The 25,672-nt window shown below is 40.1% G+C and overlaps 1 protein-coding gene across 3 annotated transcripts in view; it reads right to left on the reverse strand.

Moving 5' to 3' along the window:
• Positions 1 to 2,497: 2,497 nt before the first annotated feature.
• The window catches only part of CASP7 (caspase 7), a 34,296-nt gene continuing 11,121 nt past the window's right edge, over positions 2,498 to 25,672 (reverse strand). For 2 of the 3 annotated variants that reach the window (XM_048857847.2, XM_048857846.2), the window contains 5 exons: positions 10,962 to 11,110; positions 9,602 to 9,730; positions 9,017 to 9,192; positions 6,239 to 6,377; positions 2,498 to 4,905 (listed from right to left, as the gene is read on the reverse strand). In XM_048857847.2, coding sequence (XP_048713804.2) covers positions 4,682 to 4,905; positions 6,239 to 6,377; positions 9,017 to 9,192; positions 9,602 to 9,730; positions 10,962 to 11,110 — 817 coding nt within the window. In that variant the 3' untranslated portion in view covers positions 2,498 to 4,681. The remainder of the gene's footprint in view (positions 4,906 to 6,238; positions 6,378 to 9,016; positions 9,193 to 9,601; positions 9,731 to 10,961; positions 11,111 to 25,672) is intronic. The other variant, XM_048857848.2, reaches the window with a different exon arrangement.

Consider the following 25,672-nt stretch of genomic DNA (forward strand, 5'->3'; position numbering starts at 1 on the left):
ATTTTTCCTCAGCACAAGCCTGACATTTTGCTTACTCTATCATTCTTTGTAGATAATGTTATTTTACAATCCAACAAACATTTAGGAGTCTGATATAAAAATTTAGAACTGAATGTACAGCCCTTGAAAGATGGTGCAGCCTTCCCCACACTACCCTGTCAATGCACTTTCAGCCTGGCATGGAGACACCACCTCAGAGGTGTCTTATGCCCATTCATTGGCTTCTCTGCTGAGATATCCAACAGGGGTGCTAGTTATAATGAGTTTTGTCACTCTGATACCTGCCCTCTTAGAACCATGTTGTTCAACAACCCATGTCATATAGGTCACCAAAAGGACCTGTTAAATGGAATATCTCTACCAAAATGCTCTCTGGCTCAGTACGACTCAGCCATCCAGTCAAAGATACTGGGTCAGATTCTTTTCTCCTGACTGGCTACTTTTCACTGTTCAGACAGAGTGAAGGAGCTAGAATGTGAACACAGACGGTCAGCTGAGAATTCCCCTGGTGGGAGACTATTTGTGTTTGTAGAAATCACTCAAAAAAGAATATTTGCAGAAATAATTTCAAGTAATAGTCCATCTAGACACAGAAATTGGTCCCTATACTTGGAACAGTGTTTTTCCTACAAGTCAAGAAGCCTCTCTCTTTCTTCAAATTCCTCCATAAAACCCTTTTCTTTTGGATAACTTTCCAAAGTTGACCTCCTCTCTGGCATTATCTGCACACACTGTAGGTTTGATCTTTGATCTGTATATTGTATTTGCTGGAATTGGAGTGAAAGATGATTGGGGCTGAGCTTTCTTTCTTTCTCTTTCTTAAGCAGCACATCCACTTGCTATGCTCTCTAATGCTATGGAGGTGGGAGACACATAAGTACCTGAATAGAGCAGAAAGGATAATAACCTCCCACACAGAGAAGCATACATGCAGCCCCTGAAATATCACAATAAATATACATGAAGGGATTTTCAGAGGAGTGTAACACAAAGATTTTAATTCAGGAAATTGTCCCATCTCCTGCCCAAATAACTTGTCTCTGGGTTTCCTCTCAAACCTGGATTTCCCCTAGAGGAAAATAGCAAGTTCTTACAGTCTTTCTTTAAAGGGGTTGGGGGAAATAAAGCAATTAATGTGTTTATATTATGGCTTGAAGCAAAGGCATTGACTTCAATGACCTTTGGATCAGGGCCTAAATGAGAAAGGAATTTGGTTGCATCATCCTTTTCCAGCTCACACTTGGTTTAGCCGCAAAGCAGTCTCACTACTGTTGAGAGTGCCAGGTTAACAGTTCTCCACAGAGAACAGAGGAGTGATTCAACCCCTCTCAGAACAGCACAGCTAGGTCGCTTTTCTCCTTAGCTGGACAGCTGCCATTTCCTCTACTCACCAGGACTTCCCAGACTGTCCTCACTGGTGTCTAATTTCAGATCACTTTGTTGGCAAAGTATGGCTAGCAGCTTTAGTTGCTCTCATATGGAACCAGCTGATGCAGAATCCTCACCCAACCTAACTCCAAACTGGCCTTCCTCACTAGCCCCACATGGGTTGACCTGGAGACCAACTCCACAGCATGTTGGGGATGCACAAAGGGTAGTAAAAAGGGTCTTGCACATCCCTCCTCATCACAAGTTAATTTTACCCCAGTAACTAATATTGCTTGAAATAAGTTTGCCACAGTTGTTCTCTCTTATTTAAATATAATTTTCTACCACTCTTAACCAAGAGCACAACTGGAGCAGGAGAGAGAAGAACTGCTGCTTAAAAGGATGTTAAGAACAATTACTACAATTCGCAGCATCATTTTAAAAGCTTTAAACCCTCAAAGCTAGGCCATGTCTCTTGGCGTCTTTTCGTAGTTCCCAAGGGCATATGCAGAAGAAATCCTTGTTCAGCAGAGGTTGCTTGTAGAGGTTTCACAATATTTTGTGGCTCTGCCCCCACAGTTTTCCAATTCAGGAGCCTTTGAAACAGCAGAACATTCTATAGGGGAACTTTATAGGCAGGCGAAATCTCAGTAAACCAGCTACTAACAGGCCATGATGAGCGTGAAAAACTCTGGAAAAATAAATACTGAAAATGTTGAGAGGAGGACGTGTTTCTCTTGATCAAACAGAGGCAAGTCCCTAGTGTCAGGAAGCTAGGGAATGGGATTTAAAAAGAAATGCTTGCTAACTAGTTCCATAAAACGATTAATTCAACTTTTAGCTGGATTAATCACCAGGTCATTAAACTGGTTTGTCTGCTGAGTAAAGGACAGATCTTCAGTTGGTGTAAATTTGCATAACTCCATAAAAGTAACTTGACCTATGCTGTTTTATTCCAACTGAGGATCTGGCCCACCAAATCAAAACCATGGAGAGCAGCCAACTCTTCCAAAATACTTCCATGGCATGGCTGGAAAGCTCATGTAGGCAAAGGCACAAAAGACCCATCATCTCTTCTGAAGAGAGGTTGCATTCTGCATTACCACCTGAAATGATGCTCAAGTAGACGTTTGCAGGAAATTTAAATTATTTATTGATCAAGTTTTCCATAAAATATTTATTTATGAAATTCACAGACATGTAGATTTAATTTAAGAAAAAGTGCCTCATTCTGTCACAGCAGTAAGAAAATATATTGAAACTTACAAATTTGGCACTAATATGCATATTTTTAGAAGTTTTCAAGGAACCCTACTGTATATTTTGATTAGGAAAAGAAAGAATACTTCACCCATTACCAGTTAAGTGAACAATTGGTTAGCCTCACATTTTTGGGATAGCTACTGAATATTCATGAGAGATCATATTAAAGAGGAACTCAAGCATTTGCTAGCTCAGATCCAAAGGAAAACAAGAAAGACAGCACAGCAGTTAAAGGCAGTTCTGCTACCTGATTAATGTTTACCTTGCTATGAAGTACTTTCAGTGTATGCATAATGGAACAAACAGACAAACTCAACTTAAATAATCACACTTATTACTGAAAAATGTCATTGTTTCTATTCAACAATAAAATTATGTGTTTTAAAATAAAACCTACTAATGGATTCTTTGTTGATTTTAAAACTATTTCTGAACAAGACACTTCCTAATCTGAATAACCTACACGCAAAAATCAGTAATTTCACTGTTTCAGGTTGCTTTTACATTTTATATGTAGTTTGCAAAAATCTACTTGTGTGATAAGAAAATTGGATGAAAATCTTTGCCACATTAACATTACATTTCTATTTAACTAACTCTCTAAAGATGTTCTCTTTATTTACCTGTCTTGTTTTTGACTTATAATTAAGTAAATTTTAGAGCACTGTAAACCAAGGATATCTGTCACTATTCTTTATTTTTCTTAGAGAAAGAGGTTTATGTCTGAGATCAGAAACCCCACCCCAACTATGGGTTAGATTTTTAAGGACACAAACTGTAATAAGAAGTGATGCATAATGGTGCTGCTCTATGAAGATTTCAGGGAAGAGCTGTTGTTCCTGGGGAGAAGTAATTTAATGGAAGATTCCCAGAATTTATTTTGCTAGTATTTAATGTAAAAGTTAGACATACTATTTTCCAGAATTGTTTAACTTCTCTGGACGGACAAAACATTTTTTTTGGTATAACTGTTGAGTTACAATGCATCTTCGCTATCCAGTTATTTAGCATTGAACAGAATGCAAGAAAGGTAACGCCAAGTCAAGAGAAATAACTATTACTCAGCAAGAATCTGAATGTCGCTTTTTCCACCTTGGAAAAAGATATAGCTCAAGTAGTTCCTACGTTTTACAAGAACAGTTTTTTTTTTTTTGAAAAGGAGGTAGAATTGGAAGATTTGCAAAAAGACACTTGTATATACAATCACCAGATTTCTAATGAAAGCAAGCTAGAAAGGGACACTGCCAACTTATTTAGATCCAAATCAGACTAATTTTGAGCTGCTAGAGGGAACTGCTCTCTGGATTTTAAATATCAATGTTTGTAAATCCACTATTTAATCAATGAGAAATTAAGCAGCAAAAATAAATCATCATCCACAAAATTTGCATTAGTCACACCCCAATGCAATCTGTACTCTCCCTGTGCTGCCTTCTAACTGTTAACTAACATTGGTTCCTAGAACTACTGTATGTATAATTATACAGCTCTTCTTAAACATGAAGTAGTAAGTAGAAAGGCTTCCACATTTTTAGTGATGCAGTACTAGAAACAATGTGAAGTCAAAAATATCAGCAATCAAATGGAAGGGACAAAATTAGACAGAAAAAAAAAAAGATTTGTTTTCCAAAACTTCTGAGATGGGGGGAGGGGGGAAAATCAAACTATAGAAAATGAAACATAAAATTGAAAAAAGTTACTACAGAGAATTCAACAGCATCCAGTTGAGTGTACAGAGCAAGTAATATGGAGGACAGCTTCCAATCTTTCTCTGCTGCTAAGTATGGAGGATGAGATCCTCAGCTAGTCTAAATCGGTATAGCTCTATATACGAAAATGGAGTTATGGACTTTACATCAGCTGAGGGTCTGGTCCAGAGTTGCTTTTCCTCCTATAAAGCCTTGATTAGGGCTCAGCAATCGGATACATCACGTTTTCCAAATATAAGAAGCCAGTACAAATCATGAGATATGCACCGAGTATACAATAAAATCTCCTGGGGGGAGGGGAGGAGGAAGTGTGCCCTAACATCAACTCTTTGAATATGCTTTCAGAAGTAAAGTTCTTTAGTGAGCATGGAGACCACACAGGGTATCTGCTTCTTTTCGCTGAAGCGTGGGTCATCCGACTTTGATTCATAGTTTGTGGCCACCATGTAGTTGACCCTGGTGAGGATCTGCATTATCTCAAGTTGTTTCCCATGATCATTTAGCATGGAGCACAAAGACTGCACAAACCATGAGCCTCTCTCTGGGTTCCTCCAGGAAAAATAACCTACAAGGAGCGAGAGAGATAAGAAAGCACATGGATTATCTTTCCTCCCTTATTGGCACATAGAGGGGAATGGGACTCTGTGTTCAGAAAAGAATTAGATAAGTTTATGGAGGATAGGTCCATCAATGGCTATTAGCCAAGAATATTAGGGATGCAACCTAATGATCTGGCTGTCCCTAAACCTCTGAATGCCAGAAGCTGTGACTGGACAGAGGATGGATTACTTGATAAACTGCCCTGTTCTGTTCATTTCCTCTGAAGCATCTGGCACCAGCCGCTGTTGGAAGACAGGATACTGGGCTAGATGAACCACTGATCTGACCCATTATGGCCATTTTTATGTTCTTATGTTATGACCCACTTCTGAAGCAATTTAGAAAAGAAGCTAATAATTCTTAGCCCTTATACAGCACATTCTACATCATCAAGATAGTATCTATAATTAATTAAGCCTCACAATACCCATATGAGGTATCACTATTACAATTTCACCAATGGGGAAACTGATTTAAGGGGTGAAATTTTGTGCTGTGCATCTGAGGATATGCTGTGTTCTGCAGCCTTACCAGCTCATGCCCACTATGCCAGGACTTGGAAAAGGTCCTCAGAACACAGCCTTTCAGCTGTCTTCCAGACTACCGGTGCCAGAGAATTTCCCCCTGACTGCCTCTGGAGCTTTCAGAGCCACCTTTATGACACTCCAGCCCTTTGATGCAGGGTAAATGGGGCAGTTTATGACCTGAGGAGTTTATGATTTGCTCAATGTTGCACACTGTGTCATCAACAAAGCTTGGTCTAGAATTCAGGAGTTATTGACTTTGATGCCCATGTTCAGTCCACTATACTTCAGCATGTATTTTAAGCAACTTATTTCTGTTCCTTTAAAGAAGTTTTCATGGCCAGAACTTCATTTTCAGCTTTGTAGTCTTTATTTTGTGTACTTTATATTTAACTCCTACCGCCACCAAACATCATAATTTCTATTCCCAGAGCACTACAGATATACAGAATATTTTTTCTTTAATAACACTTTTTATTAAAAAAGAAGAGTAGAACAACAGAGGTAAGTGAAGTACTGAAAGGCAAAGAAAGCTAGTCTGGCACTTCTATTTATTATCCTTTCCACAATAAAATGGATAAACTGTCACTCAGTAAAATTACAAGAAAATATACTTAACAGGCAAATGATTTTGTCCCAAAATATTCAATTTCTTTTACATTTACTTATCCATCTTAGGGGCTGAATTTCTAAAGTTCAGGTGCAAAAATGCATGCCTAATTGCCAATGCAGCCAATTGCATACGGATGTCAGCCTGTCTTTCCCATTACTTACCTGGCACTGTGGAATATGCAAGGAGAAAATCTGCTTCTACTGGAATCTTGTATCTGTGATTGGCATCTGTTACCCCCGTGTTGTTTGCAGGTCCAGAATCTGTCTGTATCCCGTCATCAAATGCAGATCCTCTACATGCCTGAAAACATGGTAAAGACAAGAAGAGCGTGTCTAAAATGGGAAAATTGGTCATGTTTTAAAAACTGTTGGTTACTGTGATTTAACTGAAAATTTAAAACAGGACTTTGCACCGAGTATAGACAGGGAAAGTCTTGTTGGAAAGTGTGTTAGTTGATCATCCTGAACCGTAGGGGGAGTCTAGGGTTGACCACAACTAGTGATACATTTTTAAACATGATATATCCTTATCTACACAAAGTACAAAATCCTGTTTAGAACTGGGTTAGTTAAAATATGTTCGCTAACATTTTAAACCATAACCAATTTGGCTAGTCTACTAGTTTATTAGTTTGAGTGGATGATCAATTATGTCCGTAAATTACTGTCAAGGCTGAATCCCCACTCTGGCACCTCAAGTGCAGGAAGTCGGGGCCCGCAAGGATTTTAAAAATGAATACTTGCCATTCCAGGCTTGTATTACACTCCCAAGGTTACAGCTTCTCTCATCTTGGCTTGGTAAATGCCGACACCACCCAAATGCAAAAAAACACATTTGAACCCAGGAAGGAGCACTTAGGTATTCCTCAAGCCCTTTCACCCCGCCCACCCCTGGGGAAGAGCTGAGAAAGAAAACAAAGGAAATTAGGTGTGGCTACTAGCTAATCAAACAACATGCACAAACCTCTTAGGACACCAAAAATCCAATCCTGTTCTTAAAAAAGGTAAATTTTATTAAAAACAAAAACGAAAAAAATACATCTGGAACTTAGGCTTTTTGCTAGATTTTAAAAGAAAAAATTACAAAAATTAAGCTCCCAAAATAGCTTTCTTGGGGGTTCAGCTTAAAGGTTACAAGCAAACAAAAGCATCTGGGGTTACCACAGAGGAGATCCACAAGCCAAAATAAAGAATAAACCTGATCGCATCTAGCTTAGAGTGACCAGATGTCCCGATTTTATAGGGACAGTTATATTTTTTGGGTCTTTTTCTTATATAGGCTCCTATTACCCCCTACCCCCGTCCCGATTTTCCACACTTGCTGTCTGGTCACCTTAGTCTAGCTAAACATTCCTAATTTACTTACATATTTGCGGGGTTTCAAATAAGTAATTCTACATATGATCTGATGAATTTTCATACCTGGTTCACGCCTTATGCAGCATTCCTGCTTATTGCATTGCTGCTCCATCTCCTTCTCCGGAGAACAGCAGCAAAGGGAAAGTTTTTTTCCCAATTTTAAAAAGTTCTACCTTCCCAATAAGAAAAGGAGTACTTGTGGCACCTTAGAGACTAACCAATTTATTTGAGCATGAGCTTTCGTGAGCTACAGCTCACTTCATCAGTAGCTCACTTTCATCACTTCATCTGTAGCTCACGAAAGCTCATGCTCAAATAAATTGGTTAGTCTCTAAGGTGCCACAAGTACTCCTTTTCTTTTTGCGAATACAGACTAACACGGCTGTTCCTCTGATACCTACCTTCCCAATGGCTCTTTTGGTCAGGTGCCCACTTCCTTTTATTTTACCTGTGGGCTTGCTAACCCTTTACAGGTAAAGCGAGTAGAGAACAGCTACTAAGAGGAATTTTATAGCTAACTTGCTGGCGGGGTGTCCATAAACGGGAGCTACCCGCCCTTTATTTATCACAGTTACAAGAAATGTAAATGTTACTGTGCAGTGTAATAATGAAGTACAGAATTATATGTTCTCCTTAGTACCAAAGTCATTCACTGTCATGCCACTGTAGTACTTTACATGTTTAACATTTATACAATTACAAAATACAAATCCCTTCTTTTTTAATATTTATTTATTATTTAGCTATGCTGTGTGGTGAGTTGACACGTTGGAATGAACTCCAGACAAGTATTTTTCACCTCTTGATGAAAGCTCATCTCTGATTGAAAGCTGTTACCATTTGATTGCTGTTTGGTAGGACTATGTGCAAGGAACTGGTTGTTTGTACTGGGAAACTGTACACACCACAAGTGTCACTCTCACACTCTTGCTGGCAATCTGCAGAGGGCCAAGAGTCTGAAATGCTGTACTTCTTACCCTCCACAACAGGTGGAGTGGCATAGGGAAGATGGTGGAATGGCATAAGGGAACTTTCACTCCTGCTGCCACCCCAAAATCTACATACTAAACAGATAAATAGGGGGCTTCAGTCCCCTAGGCTGTCAACTGGGCACCTTTCACCAGCACAGCAGGTCACTGACAAGTTTCAGTAAAACATTATTAATTGTATGTATAATGTAATAATACACTATAATAATTGCATGCACAGATTTCTCCTGATAGAATGCAATAGTCTATAGGGACAACCTGTGGTCACAGAAATTTGGACAGTAATGCTATCTGTATTTGGGTACCATCTACAATGTGCTCAGCTCTTCCTACACACCCAGGAAGACAATCCTTCCGCCTGAAGAGCTTGTATTACCATCTAGGAAGAGAAGCAACATACAAGAGCTGGGAGGAGAGACTTGCAATGAAAATATGTACATTTTTACACATTTGTATTATATACATGTGATATATTGTCAAATGCACAACATCTATAGCCAGCTACCCTCCAATCTACGATTTGCTGGTCAAACATCTTTGTAAACTGGTAACTCTTTTCCTCCCAGAAGTATCTACTTTGTAAGGTTGTTACCTGGATGAAAAATAATTTGGGTTTGCCTATCAGAGTTTTACACTTGTCTCCTCTGAAGAATGTGGTCAGATCCTTGATTTCCAAAATTCCATCAGTGCCATAAATGAAGCCCTCTTCCCCATGGCTTAAAAAGATACAAGCAAAGCAAGCAGCATCACTGTGGTTCTCATCTGCAGCTGCAAATCAAATAACATTTTCTCAGCACAAAGGAAATCACATTAAACTTAATATAAGTGAAAGAACTATAAACAGCATCTCTTTGCAGCACTACATGTACAGTGGGACCCTCTATGCAACTCCAACCAGGGAAGTGATTTTTCAGTGCCACAGATTGCATGTGAGGGGAGACATAAACCACTTGTGGATAATTGGGAGAGTATCCGGGGAGCAGGGACTGAGCTCTGTACCAGACCCAAGATCTGGGCAGGCAGAGCAACTGGCATAGGCCACTTTCTCAGTTGAGTAAAACCAGGGAATAAAATAGCTCTGAATTAAGGGGAAAAACATGAAAGCTTCAGTCTGTTCTGATACCATGTCTTTTATTATATGGAAAAGTACATCAACACGAGGAACTTGAACTGTTACCTTGCTTGAGTAATTTCTTCATATCATAACAGCATCGATCATTGTACGTAACAACGTCAAATCCTAACCTTCTAAAACATTTAGAAAGCTCTCCAGCATCTTTATCGGTGCCATTGCGTGTAAACATACCTGGCAGAAAATGAAGAACACCACAGCTGGCTACACACAAAGCAAAGCAAATAACTTGAATGGTCACAGGTGACTTTCTAGATTATAGTTTACTGCTTAGCTTAGAAAAGAATATGGTGACGTGATTTTGAAACAAACATTCACAAATAACCCCATTATCTTCGGATCCACCTGCAAGATTTTTTAGCTTTTATTTAAAATAATGCAAGGTTCAATGTTAAAATGGGCCTGGGCCTGCAAAGTGCTTCGTATCCTCAGCATCTTGCAGAGTAGGGCCTGTGGCCTTCTCTCTCTCTGGTGTGGTTAGGCAGTACAACTCATGTGTACAGCATTCAAAGATAAGAACAATGGGAGGGTGTGGAGAGTTTTTTTTAAAAAAACAAACAAACAAACAAACAAACTTGTTATATTTAAACACAAACAAAACCACAAACCACAAAATGCTTTGAAGTCAGAAAAACTATAGTTAAGGTTTCAACTTTAATTTAGTCCCATGTCCTCAACCTCCCTCCCTTGCAGACCAGAAATCCCCAACAACTCCCATACAAAGGAAATGGATATAAGCTCTTTGAGGCAAGCACTTCCACTTACTATGTTTATACAGTGCTTAGGAAAAAGGGGTTCTGATCTGGAGGAGGCTCCACGGCACTACCACAATAGAAATGTTATATAATATCACCTTCCCTCTTGTGTGCATTAATAAGGTAATTTGGTTTTGTTCTGTGAAGATATGACACCCACTCTGCGGCATAAACAAGGTAAGGGGGAGGGGAAATCTCCAGATTGTATTGGGAAGTCTTACATACTGCTCAATTTGGATTTCCGGCCTATGACAGCATTGGCCCATATGACCGCTTGGGACACTTATAATTCAGGATGGAGGTCATGGAAAAAGTTCAAATTTTACCAACATAGCATGGAAGCTGGGTGCACAGGATAACATGGTAAAGCAAGCTGGTAAGTTCTTTGAGACATGAACCACATGGTATAGCAAAAGGGGGCCTCTGGGCACTGCTGTAGTGAATAAATGTGAAGTAGGCAGAGAAATGGTTAAAGCAATTTCCCACGCAAGAAAAATATTTATCAAAGTTCCATGTCTTTAAAAAAAAAAAAAAAAGTGTGTGTGTCGGGGAAGAGGGCTTGTTCATCAACTGATGTTAAAGCCATTGTAAAGAATGTTAATGCAGAGGGTGGGAAACAAATTGAAGCATGAGACAAGCACAAGAAATACCTGTTTGGTCCTCAAAATTTTTGTTGTTTATAATAATACATTTGCCAACTTTCTTGTAGTCCATATTATACTTGAATGTTGGGTTAACAATTCGGCACTGGTTATCGACAGGGGCCTCTGGCTGCTGTTCCTGTCCATTCTTCTTTTTCCTGTGAGAACAAAACCAGAAGGGATGTTGAATGACAGAAATCACATGCTCTGTAGCCCCTTATTTTATTCCAGAATCGCTGCCACCCTACCTTTTTTCTTCTTCTTTTACCTACAGAGTCCTCTATATTCTAGCTAGACCTGTAAAGATCATCCCACACAAAAACTCTGACCCTGCATGTCACAATCATCATCCTTTAGTTTGGGAGTCCAGTTGGAACTACAGTCCTGCAGCCTATGGTCCCAGTCACAACCTACCAGCCTACTTCACTGCAAACAGTTCAAGGAAGAAATGATTGGGATTTCTTTGGAGCTATCCACTGCTGCTCCCCAAAATCAGCCAGAGGGTTCAAGGAACAGTTCAAGGAAGAAATGATTGGGATTTCTTTGGAGCTATCCACTGCTGCTCCCCAAAATCAGCCAGAGGGTTTTGAGCTGACCTTATGACCTGGCAGGAGCCAGTGGACTGACCCAACAGGCCCCTTTGCTCTACAAGCCCTGGGAGTAACAACGCAGGATGAAAATGTTCCCACTCCTAAAAGTAACATATGACCTAGTGACATATGTAAACTTTGTCTGCCAATGAAGTATCAAATGCCTATTATAGAAAGTGAACGTGACTTCAATTTTTGGTTTAAACACCTGTATCTTTAACCTGAGCTAGTGCACTACACCTGGGAACAGCACTCTTCTTATGATTTTCTTATAATACAACAAAATTTTAGAAAGATAAAAATACACTTCTTTCATGTAATTACATACTGTACTTCTTCCTGAGTAATGAAAGACTTCAGTTGTATTAGAGTCAAGAGGACCTTTTCTATAGAGAGATGACAGGAAGATTACTCACAGTTTTTACTGTAAGTGAAGTTTTAAAACAAACAAAACCACGGCAATAATGTTGTTCCTCTAGCTAATTTTAGGTGGGGGAAGTGTATCGGAAGTTAGCTGCTATTTCAGGCCCTGATTTTACTATAGGTAGAGCCAATGGGGCCTGATCAGTCTGTTGGCAGGGGCCTGGCAGTAGGCATCTGGTGCTGGCAAGGTCTCCTACACAGGGACTACAGCAATGCAAACTACCTATAGCCTCTGCGCTGCTTATAAAACAAAAGTCAGATGATAACAGTCGACAAAGGGCCTGATTTAACCCCCTCTGAGGCCAATGGGAGTCTTTCCAGTGACTTCAGTGAACTTTGGATCATATTCAACATCTGAAGTGATGGTCAGGGAGGGGGCAGAGGACCTGAATCAGCAGATCTCTTGGGTTTATCTAGTCCAGTATCCTGTCTCCAACAGTGTCTGTTGCTGGATGCCCCAGGGGAAGGCATATCTCCAGTCCACAACACTATATTATAGGGGGAAATTTCTTTTTAATACAAAGAATTAAAGGTTCATCATACAAGGATGATGGGCCTATATCCTTGCAATTTTAGCCTAATTAACCTAACTACTACTGCTATTCTTATTCCTCTATCTAAGCCGTTGTAGAAAGTTACCAAGCTATTTGCCTCAACCATATCCTGCAGCAGTGAGAGCTCAAGTTGATTGTTGTCTATAAAAATGCATTTTCTTTTTTCCCCCCCAATTTAAAAATGGTTGCCTTTTAGCTTTGAGTGCCCTCTTGCTCTAGTATTAGGGTCAGGGTAAGCAAGAAACCAGGCTGCTCTTCTTAATGCTATTTGTCATTTTTATATGCAACTCTTTTCCATTTTTAAATGGTCGTCCTTTAACTTCAAGTGTCCTCGTGTTCTGCTGATAAGGGACAGCACCTAGGAGGCCTTCGCTGCACCATTCATTATGGTACTGTACTTCCATCATATTTCCTCTTACTCTTCTCCTTAGATTACTAAAGCTCCTGAATAGTCTCTAGTTATGGAGACTCTCAAAAGCATTTAATATTTCGAAGTTAAACTTTCTGGTAGTCAGCCATTTGCCTGCTTGATACTCTCATTCCTTCAGATTGTTTGTGGGCTTTGGAAGCAATCAGAACAGTCAAGGCAATTATTCAACTTTGCCCTAAGTGGAGGTACCAGAAAGAGTTATCCACATTTAGCTCCACAATATAGGACTATTAAATTTGACTTTCAAGGAGGGCTTCAATTTTTATTTTATTCTAAAATTATCTTTCCCGTCTGTAATCTGATCCTGCAGTAATACACAAGATCTGGCAAAGATGCTAGGAAAGGCAATTTCAAAATAAGAGCAGGGCATTAAAAATTTTATATCCAGGTAAATGCACAGTATACAGCGTCCTCAACCCATGATGGTTTCAGGCTTATGCAGCTTTTGGTTTTGACAGAAAAAATATTTTAACTGGTTTCCTAAATAAAGAAGCACTGTTGATACATGCAATATAACATCCTCAAGTGGCATCAGCACACAATTATTGTTAATTTACAGGATGCACCCATCCCATGAACATTCCTTGACACACTTTCCCATGGCATCCAGTAAACCCATTGTCTTCCCAACTGCATATAAAAACCTGTACTCTTCCCAAAACCCAGCTATATAGTCCCCATCAAATATTTTAACTGATCCCTATCACAGTATGAGATCTTCTCCAGACACACAAGAATGTATTCCATTTCTCTGTTGTTCCTGTGTGACATGTAAGGCACGGTTCTGAGAAGAGAGCAGGAGTTCTGTTGACTTCAATGGAAGCTGAAGGGACAAGACAGTCACTCAGTACCTCTCAGGATCAGACCCACAGTGTACTTACTGGCAGTCAACAAAGCAATTCTAGCAAATTCCTCCTGGTCATAGTCCAAGCCAATGCCTGACAAATCACTAAGGAACAAACTTGTGGTGTATGTACATACTGGATCTTCAACCCAGATAGCACGGAATCTGTTATTTGACTCCAACTTTTCGATCACCCTATGTCTCCACATACCCAAATGGCAAATACAAATTGCCATACTGGACTAGATCAATGGTCTTTCTAGCAGCAGAAGATAAAAATCTACTGTCTGAGAGAGCCCAATACAAGATATATAAGAAAAAGGTAGAAGAAATTGCATAATGGACAATTATGTAAGAATTTGCCCAGAGGGGAAGTTCCTACCTAAAACTAGTAAGTGAGAAGTTGGTTTATGACTGGAAGCATGAAGCTTTATAAATGTATAAACATTTTTATCCTTCAACTTGTTTAACTGAGGATGGTCTCATTAGCCATATAAATGTCTTTTTTGTTGTTTGCTTTTACTAACCTCCCTGGTCACAATAATTTATTGTTTCGGGAATTCGGCAGGTTAATTATCAGTTGTGTAAATATGTGTTTCCTTTTGCTACTTTTATATTGTTTACCTGTCAGTTTCAATGGATGTCCCCTCATTTTCCTATTACAAGAAAGATTGAATAGGAACACTCAGTATCAGTTTCTATTTTTCATATTGCATCACTGAAATCCAAAATCTGCAATTTCCCCATTTTTTTTATTCAACTTTGTCTGGATTAAAAGATCAATGGTATGTTATGGTTGTGGTCTCTCAGCTTTTACATCTAAATTATGCCACAATTCTTCTATATCACGCCACTATTGGTCAACCTCCATTGGTCAGTCAGCCCAGTCCCCCACTCTGCCCTCTCAGGCACTGCACTCCTCTTCCTCCTTTTGGTCAGATCAAGAGTCCAGCAAAACTGAATTCCCCTTTGGCAACATCAGTTTGTCCACAGGTAAAGGCAGAATGAAAACCAGAATGTGCACACTAAGTCCTGGCTTAGGCTTGACAGTGGTATTGTGTCTTAGAGTCTTACCTTACAAAGGCTGGACTTACTCTGTGTCTACCCTGGGATAATGATTACTATTTTTTAAATGAGCGTAATGTTGATAAAAAAGATTAGTATTTCTGCTTGCCCGTCTCATCCTGTTCATCATCCGGTTGCTGAACTTCGTGACGCCAGAGATTCACAGGGAGGACATAAAGTAATTTCCATCTTGCTTCACTGTGGATCAAATTACTACTCCAGTGAGTAAAGACCTTGGTATTTGAGCCCATGGGTTTAAACTGCTAGAAAACATTTTTACCATTTAATAGTTAAACATGTCTAAAGACCACTTTTAAGGGGAAAAAGCTCTTTTGCTGAGAATGGAGTCTCTCAGTATTACTGTCTTCTTCTCTTCATGTTAGAGGGCTTCTTTCCTTGGGATATCAATGCCCCCTTCCCCCATTTCCACTGCACTACATTTACCATTCTCAGAATCCACAAGCTGTGCAATAAGCTCAGTGCATGGACTCTTATCCTTGTGTGCTCTAGTGTTTCCTTTTGTAACCCTAGCTCATTTATTTACTCCAATCCATATTGTAGGCTTGATTCTACCAGCCGTGTGTGCATTGAACTCCAGTTGACTCTGTGGGAGCTCCATGCATATAAGACATTAGATCAGACTCTGTGATGGGAACACTGAGCCTTGGGATGGCTCTGGGGGATTAGATTGTTGCTTTGGTGGGTGTGCATGAAAACTCTGTAGGCATGGGGGAGGCAGTTACACCTTGTGTATAATTAATATGGCTAATATAATGTATGGAGGTTAAACTATATGGAAGGAATGTGCATTTTCCCAGGACGTGTGCAGTGTATATTGGAGAAAGAGTAAAAGAAATGCAAATAAAACATGGTACTTAATTAAAATCCTATTAGGGCTCTAAAAGAGGCCACAGTAGGTTGTGCTTTCTTTTTCAGATCTCTGTGTGATTTGGAGCAGGAGATGAAAGTAATCAGAACTCTGATGGAAGTAAAATGCTTCCCTTTTAAGACAGTGTCTCAGCTGCTAACAGCTTTGGATCCAGAAGCAAGCTAGTAAGCCTCTGTGTAAATGCAAATTACCTAGCTGATGGGCACAAAGGAGCTGCAAATAACCAATACATCTGGTCAGCAAACAAGCTACTAGAAGACTCAGTTTTCAGAGTAACAGCCGTGTTAGTCTGTATTCGCAAAAAGAAAAGGAGTTCTTGTGGCACCTTAGAGACTAACCAATTTATTTGAGTATGAGCTTTCGTGAGCTACGGCCCTCCAGGAAAGGGAGGTGAAAAAAACAAGTCAAGCCTGAAAATAAGGGGGACAGGTTAACCTTAAGGGGTGTGTGTGTGTGTGTGTGTGTGTGTACAGTGCTAAAATCTGAAGCTGTGTCTCAGCTATTACCTGAGAATAAACTTAAAGCTTGGTACAGCAGAGAAACTATTGCAAACTTGGTCTGTTGTACAAGAGGGGAAACTGAGGTACACCATCTCATGAATTTCATAAATGACCAGTGAGTGAGGTAATTCACTAGCCTAACTATAGAACAAAATAAGGACAGCCTGGAGGTAATTCTTCTGTTTTTCCTGCAATTAGCAAGGAAATTTGTAAAAGAAAGTGGTATTATTATTAAGCAATAATCTGTCCCCACCAGGGGGGTGGAAATTGTTTATTTTGTTTTTCAGACACTCTACGAGCAAGCTGGTGCCAGCGGAAGAATAATTCAGAATACCATGGATCTATGTTTTGTGTTGTTTGTCTGTGGTGTTTGTCTTGTTGCTAGCATTGTTGTGTTTTAATGAACAGAAAACCTCATGATGTGGGTGGGGGATGGCTTCAAAAGGCTGACCTTGGGGGGAAAGATGTGTATGGGAATGCAAAATGCTCAACTAGGAGGCCAGCACCTGTGTAATAGCTACTGTGGTACCTGGAAATGGAATGGCAGCTAAGGTGGCCCCCACAAGCCCTATGGAAATAATGAAAAGGGGAGGAGCTCACTGGGAATTAATGGAGGGGTGTGTAAAATAGTGTAAATCAATAGAAGATGTTTGGATGTGCCCCTCTCCTATGACTATAGAGGAGCAGGATCAATGGCCTATGCAAGGGGTGGACAATTGGGTATACTGTGTATAAGGTGTTTTGCTGGGAATGTACATATTACTGGGGGCACAATTACACCAGCCCATAACCAAACTAAACACATCTACATGCTGCTATATGGACTTTGGTGCACAAATGGATCTGTGAATCTTATTGCTGTGAATAAGCCAGGGCTTACTGCCTGATTCCATACCAAGTGATCAAGCTGATTTGGACAATATCCCATTTCTCTGTGAACATTCAATGGACTTATGATATGGACAAAAGCAAGCAAAACCTCCAGGGGAAGCTTGTTGCAACTGCCAGCAACTGGACACAAGATCATGACCCCATTGAAGGAGGAGAGGCAGTGTTTTGGGGGTGTCTCGGATGTTGGACCATACTGCAGTGGCCAGGACTCAGTGTTGCTGGGGATTTCGAATTGTTAACTGTACTTGTGTTACGTTGCATAGGGAGATAACCTATAAGTAATGTAATAAGCCCTCCAAATCCTGCAGTGTACTAGACAACCTGGACCTAACCTTCTCGGGCCCACTATAATGGGACACTAATTGGAACACTAATTGGAATAGGCGTGGTATGCCCATATGAGAGAAGGTGCAGGGCACTATACTGCACAAGGGGCAGTGGGACAAATGGAATATCGACACCTTCCACCTTGATGCCTGGCCCTATCAGGAAATGTGTCGCCATATGTCCTATGCTTTTCCAGGGATACCTGGGCAGAAGGATCCCAAAAGAAAAAAAAGGGGTGGAGTGTTAGGATAAAGATATTCAGGCCTGTCTGCAAAGGCCTGTACTTTAAGAATTTAGGTGTATTCTTATCACTTGGATAGTTCTAGAGGTACAAAAGAAAGAATCAAAATCACTGTCTGCTGGTGTAAGGGCCTTCTCTTACTGTGACAGTCTGAGGCCCTGTTCTTAGGCTAAGGCCTTTGGCTAAGCAGCAGAGGCAGCCATAAGCTAGGAAGCGAACAGTCACATCCTCACATTCCAAACCAGTCACATTGAAATAAGGTGCTATTGGGCTGTTAGGCACTATCAGGACAGAATTGTATTCCTATCACCTCCAGAGAAAGGGAAATGCCTAGAAAATGTAAAAGGAAACTTAGTTTGATAGCATCCGGTCTGGCAAGAATTCACTTATCAATAGCTGGGATGTGAAATCCTCACTTCTGTATTGTCTTGTCATTATAGTTCCCACTTTGCTATTGTTTGTCTGTATAATCTCTGTCTGGTTCTGTGATTGTTCCTGTCTGCTGTATAATTAATTTTGCTGGGTGTAAACTAATTAAGGTGGTGGGATATAATTGGTTACATAATCATGTTACAATATGTTAGGATTGGTTAGTTAAATTTCAGGAAAATGATTGGTTAAGGTATAGCTAAGCAGAACTCAAGTTTTACTATATAATCTGTAGTCAATGAGGAAGTGGGTGGGTGCGTGGGGGAGATGGGAACAGGGAATGGGGGTAAGAAAATTGGAATCATGTTTTGCTAAAGGGGGAAATGGGAGTAAGGAAGTTGGAATCATGTTTGGCTAAGGGTAGGAATGGGAACAGGGACACAGGTGTAAGGCTCTGTGGTGTCAGAGCTGGGAAGGAGGATACTAAGGAAGGAAACTGGAATCATGCTTGCTGGAAGTTCACCCCAATAAACATCGAATTGTTTGCACCTTTGGACTTCAGGTATTGTTGCTCTCTGTTCATGCGAGAAGGACCAGGGAAGTAAGTGGGTGAAGGAATAAGCCCCCTAACACTCTGTAACTGTAGCTATGTATATTTCCACAAAAGATATTGCAGTCTCAACATGATGATCAAACTGGACCCAATGAGTGGTGGACCTTATTAATAAGGACAGATATCCAGCACATTGCAAAAGGGATTTAACTCTGCAGCTTCCAGCAATATTGAACATTGTGCCAGAGAGGCCAGAGTCTGTAATAGCACTTTGTTCAGGTAAGCAAGGCCACTTCTTGGAAAAGCAACATAAACTGGGAAATTCTACAGCAAGAAGAGAAGATAAGTATTGGCAGGAAGAAAATGTGATCTCACCCACACAAGCTGTCGCTAAACTAATCCCATTACTGCCGCTGAAAGTTAGCAGGGATTAAAAAAAAAAAAAGTCTGACAAGGATCCATTTCCATTTGTGAACTTTTGAAAACCATGAGTTTCTTTACCTTGTGAGGAATAGGCTCAATGGTGATTTGTATATAAAGGAAACAATATCTCTGCCTGGAAGAGAATAGTCAGTCAATGAAGTGGCTATACAGAGGAGTAGGAGAATAAAGACAAAATTACAAATAGTAAGGGTCCACTCCTGTGTGAAAGGGAATTTTTTTTAAAGAGGAAATTGAATGCCCTTAATCAAAAATGAATTGTGAAGTGACACTCTGCAGTAAACTAGACTTTGGTTTTGAAAGCAGGGAGGAGGCTTAGAAAGTCCCTTCTCCCCCCAAGGTTAGGGGCTTTTGGGGATTTATTGATGGATGTGTATAGCTAAAGATACACTGTCAACTTGAAGCCTATTCGGATCAAAGTGAGTTAGAAGTAGCTTGAGATACTGCAGAGAGGCTCCAGAGTCCTGCCAATCTGGATGGTTTTACAAGCACATTTTTCAAGTGTTCTGCCTCCACTATTCCTCTATGGAAGACCCACATAAACAACTGGGGAAAAACCGATTACCTGACTGACTATACAAAAGGGGGGAAGAATATGAAATTGACAGTGAACAATGTGCTGTCAAATGCTCAAACTAGAATTCTCTGATCTCTTCTAGTTGTAGTCATTTTGGGTATCTATAAGAATACTGAAGAAATTTAAGATCAGTGTGCTTTTTTTAAGCTGACATGTCCCCTTAACGCAGTGGTTCCCAAATTGTGGCATGCACAGGAACATTCGGGGGGAGGGGGGGAGGGGAGAGGCGGGGCTGCATGGTGCGGCCCAGGCCAGCCCCCATGGAGAGAGGGGAAGGAGTGCCACCCAGCCCTGCTCTGTCCCCAGCCCAGCTCCAGCCCTGCTCTCATTCCCTCTCTACCCCAGGCCAATTCCTCCTCTAGCCCAAGCTCCTCCCTCATCCCCAGTTCTGCGCCCAGTCCTGCTTTCAGCCCCCGCTCCACTGCTGAGACAACTGTGCAGTAATGGAGGGGAGGTGGACAGATTCCATTACTGGTAAGGGGGCGGGGCACAACAGGAAAAGTTTGGGCACCGCTGCCTTAACGTGCTTTGCAAGGACAGTCATTCATTTGTATGACTGAACATAAAATTCTATTGAAAAGAGAATTTATTGCCTGTTCTAGAAACTGAAGCCTTCTGTTCACAGAGTATAAACTATCCCATACTTCTGATCATGATTATCTCATGATCCTAAGTATCAGATGCCAGTCCTGCTATGGCCCATTCAGTCTTTGCCTTCTATTAGAGCCGGCAAGTGATGGATGAATAGTAGTGATGTAATACAGACATCTATCTACCAACTACTAATCTGTGTTTGAGAATATTTCCCATTATGTCACAATATTGTAAGTTGGATGGGTGAGCAGGAAACAGTATTAGTTTAAAATGTCAACAGAACCTTGTAAGGACTTTGGTGCTTTCCTCAGCATGGAAAATGTGTTGCTCTATGCCTCTCAAGTGGTCTGGAGGAATTGTTGTTAGGACTTCATTACCAAAGTACTTCTAAAAATAGCTGTCTCTGGTTTCATATTTGTTTTTAAGTATCAGCTTAAGTGATACAATTTTTGTGGTCAGTTTCTATCTGTGGCATTCTTATGGCCATGCTTTGGTTTGTTATTATACGGTTTTCATAACATTCCTACATTCTACTCAAGATTCACTCCTAACCGCTCTCTTTTACTCCTTCCTCCTCTTCAGATTTCCTAATCTATCAAACACCGGCAGTTACCCTTCTCTCTCCTATCACATCACACCTTACAAGTACCTGTACTTGAAGCCTGTCTGCAATAACAGACACAAGCCACTCTTTGTTTGTACCTGACTGGTACTTTTTAGGTTATAAATTCTTTGAAGCAGAGATTTTGTTCTTTGATACATCTACTTGAGTAAAGTGGCACATACATAATTATGCTGTCCCCTTTCCCCCTCAACTCTGTATTAGAGAAATACCATTTTGGGGGTGGAAGGAACATGCCAATGCTTGAATGTCCAAATGCCCCGTATTTTATTTGTTTCAGAGGAACAGCCGTGTTAGTCTGTATTCGCAAAAAGAAAAGGAGTACTTGTGGCACCTTAGAGACTAACCAATTTATTTGAGCATGAGCTTTCGTGAGCCACAGCTCACTTCATCAGATGTGTACCGTGGAAACTGTACACATCCACGGTACACATCTGATGAAGTGAGCTGTGGCTCACGAAAGCTCATGCTCAAATAAATTGGTTAGTCTCTAAGGTGCCACAAGTACTCCTTTTCTTTTTGCGTATTTTATTTGTGCAAAGAATCTTGTGTGTTACAAGTCTTTAGACAGAAAGGATATTAGGTGGGTTAAGGAGTAGGTATATTTGGTGAGTGCCTTCCCCAACTACACCGGTTGAACCAGACTTGAACACCAAGTTTTAAAATTGGCATTGGGATTGACAACGAAGTTTGTGCATAAAGTATTCAGGGTCGGGCCCTTTATGTAAGAAGTCAAGACACTGAAATGTGGAACTGAAATCACTATAACTGAAATCACTGTAACTGGCAGGATGGTACTGTGGATAAGACATTGGACTGGGAATTAGGAGCTTGGGGTTCATTCCCATCTCTGCTATTGAGTCACTATGTTCTTGACAATTCACCTCATCTCTCTGTTTCTCAGGTTTCTCATCTGTAAAATGGGGATAAATCTTAACTTCCTCTCAAGTGCTTTGAAGAATGCGATGTAAGCCCTAAGTATTATTCAACTGTAAGCATTTTATAAAATCTAATAATTGTTCCATCTTGTTTAACAGAGGTCAATCTTCACTGTCATACCACTTTAGGAAATGGTTGTAAGAAAAACTGGCCAGTAGTTTAACAATTCAAGTAACCAACCTCTGATGACAAAGAAACAATTAACCTTCAAAAACACAGGGAAGATAAATGGAATTCAAACAAATGTTTACACTACTAATTTGCCTAAGGGGACCAGCGTATCTGCCTCATTTAACTGAAATTACTACCAGCTTTGAAGGATTTTCACTAATGAAATAACCAACCTTGGAAGAATTCTAAATCATGCTTTAGAAAAATACTCCAATGAGAAAGTGAGGGGACTATCAAATATTACCATAAGAACCTTTTCACCAGAACAGGAAACCCTTCCTTCAGGAGAGAAAAGAAAAAGGGAATGTTGGTCCTGACAGGAGCTGAGTGAATATGTGCCTCAATTTTGAGCCTCAATTTTGGGAAGGAGAGAGAAGAGGGCAAGCGTACTTCAGGCTTAAGCTCCAATACTGCAAACCCTTATGCAAGTGCTTACTTTACTATTGTGGGGGGCCCACTGAAATCAATGGGGCTATTTGTGACTGTAAAGTTAGGCTTGTGCATAAAAGTCTGCAGGATTAGCCATAGTGACTATTCAGTTCTCAGCTTCTTTGCTAAGACTGACAATCAGTTCCAGGCCCAGTGGCATTTTTTAGGATAACTTTGGAACTATACTGTGACTGTAACTCACTGCACAAAGGCCACTTAAAAGTTTTCAAAGGAAGTAACTTTCTGTTACCCACCTAGACTGAATTCAAAGAGGGAGTTAAACAACAAAGGGCCTAGATTCTCTTAAGCCATCCAATGGCTTAGGCCCTCATCCTGCAAGCTGCTCCACAAAGGCTCCCCACACATGAAAAGCCACTGAAGTCAATGGCTCTCTGTGGAATGGCGGGGTCTACCAAGTACAGCTGTTTACGGGATCAGAACCTTAGTGTGTAACTTCTGGCACGTTTTCCATCTTGTAGATGCACCTAGAGTTTGAGATGAGCAGTTTATAAAATCTAAACAAATACATTGTTCTTGTCCTTTTATAACTACATATTAACTTGAGTTACAGTCAATAGTATTCAAAATTAATTCTTTCTTTGCAGTTTTATTCACTATAGGAAGCAAAGTGGGGCTCATTCAGTTACATGTTAGTACAAATATTGGACATAGGCTATATCTGACAAGTATTGTGTAAACATTTAGCAACAGTCAAAAAATTAAGAAGTCAGGCAGCAGTCTCCTGTTCTTTTGTACACAGCACGTTGTTTTCTGCAAATTTCTATTCACACTCTTACATGATAGCACTGCAGTGTAATATTCACAATTAAATGGAGCCAATAAAGTGCAAGCTCTATTCTCTAACCCTAGGTTTACATTTCTGTTACTTTGCCCAACACTCTGTTGGGTGGTAACTCATGAATTTTTTGTGTGATACATGATATGATTTATATAGCACCTAAAAGTCACTAAGGGCTTTACAAACACAAAAGAGGACAGATAACTTTTCAGGAGACAGTTCTGTTCTGCAAGTCCTATATGTATGAACCTCCCATCGGAGTTGTGCAAATTGAGATCCCTCAGGATTGGATCTTAGGCTGTATAACATACACAGATAATTTCTAATTTTGCTATATACCACCATCACCACAGGTATTAATAATAATATAATAATAATATTAATAAACTAAAGAGACATTTTTATATAAACATCATACTAATAAAAGCTAATAATAAAACTAAACAAAGCAAAGCAAAAAAGTACACTTTTCCAGAATATCTTTGCATATGAAATAGCAAGAGCATTGTACCATCAGAGTGACCTTTAGCTGGGGAGAACACGATGTCTGAATTATTTCAGGGAATTCATTCATGACACTCCCACAAAGGCAGCAACCGAGGAGGAAGGAGAGATATGACACTGTACAGTACCTTGGCTCATCATCAAATATCACTCCACTCTGCATCTGAAAATAGTTTCACCCTTGTGTCCAAGAGCAAGTTTAATCTTCTTTAGTAATGTTAAGAGCCCACCATGCTCAGGGCTATAATGGACAGTGAAACAGGATGCTCTGCGTTCAGGCCCAAAGGTTCGCCTATGTCAGCAGTGGGTTACGCTGGACTTTTCTGTGGGGCTATTCAAACCCCCATGGCTATGGCCTAGCAAGCTGCTGAGGTCATGCAGGCCTGATCCACCTTTGCTGACAGGCAGAAAACATCTCATCACTATGATTCTATCAGTGCTCCGGTGAGGGAGTTTAGGAAAGGAAAGTGAGGTGGAATAGCACAACTTTACCTTTTAACAAACTCTTACCCACCACAGCAGGATAACAAAGAGCATTTCTGAAAACTTTTAACCCAAGTGAACAGACAGTTAAAAAAGAACAACAAATCCTTAGTACTCTGTATCTTAGAAATAGTTCCCATATAATTTACTTTTTATGTATTCTAATGCCTATACATTTTGTTTGCATTTTTCCATTTCTTTGTTGTTGGTTGCTTATGTAAAAAATGGAAAAAATAATAAATGACGTGTGATTTGCTTTCCCCTAAACTTTGAATTATTTTTTATTATCTTGGCTTCCTTGCAAAGAGACAGGCAAATTACTATAATTAAAAGCAAACCTGATACTTGATCCGCTGCTAGGGTTGCCACCTATCCAGGTTTTGCTAGGATCACTTTTTGGAAGTAGCTGTCCTGTAAGATATCTGTGAGGGTGCTCGGTACACACTGCCAAGTGTTCGATTTTATGGATGTCCTGGTTTTTTTATCCTGGATGTCTTGGTTTTTTGTACCTCAGAGGTGGGAACCCTACCTGCTGCTGTGATTGCTAAAATACAGTTCCAAGATAGCTGAGCATTTACACTATGTACCACATGCAAATGTCTCTAGGAGAAAAGAACAAGTACCGATTGGGTTCAATGAACTGTTATGCCAACACCCGCCTGGCTGCAGGTGTTCTCTAGTGACTGAGTTCTAGATTCTCACCAAAAAAAGGTAAAGAAAGACTAATTAGAAGTGAAAAATTCCTGGTGTATTATATGAGAAAAAAAATCTTCCAAAGTATACTTTTATTACTCACACAGGAATTGCTATAACCAGCAAAGACCACCTAGTTCAGTAATCCTCTCTCAAACTGATGAAATGCCAAATGCTTCAGACAGAAAGCACATATGATTTTTATCATTGCTACTTACTGTTTAGATTATAATAGCACCTGCAAGCCCCAAACGAGACTGGCCCTCATTGTGCTTGGTACACTAGAAACACAAAGAAAGATAGCCCCTACCTGAGGGAGCTTACAATTGAACTAGACAAGACAGAGGAAGAATGGGTGAAAAGGAAGGATCATTTTCTTTATTTGACAGCTAGGGTACTAAGACACAGGGATGGTAAGTGACTTGCCAAAGGACAAAAAGGAAGCCTGAGGCAGAACTGGGAATTGAATACAGATCTCCCAAGTTCCCAATCCATTGCCATAATCACAAGACAATACAATGTGGATAAAATATCTTCCTGATACATCCATCCAGAAGCCCATCTACTCACACTGTGTCCATCACCATTGTATCTGGACACAGTCAGTCTATGGTTCCAGATAGCGAGAGATCAATCAGCTATTAACTGGAGCAGGAAGCCTGACAATTTTTATCCTAGCTGTTGTGAGGACACAGGAAATACTTGTCACATAAATGTTTAATTTTTAAAAAAAATCTGTAATATTTGGTGGCTTCAAAGCTCACTGTTTAACTGCACACTGCAGTAAAAAAA

This window comes from Caretta caretta, chromosome 7 (genome assembly GCF_965140235.1).
Source record: "Caretta caretta isolate rCarCar2 chromosome 7, rCarCar1.hap1, whole genome shotgun sequence".
NCBI lineage: Eukaryota > Metazoa > Chordata > Testudines > Cheloniidae > Caretta > Caretta caretta.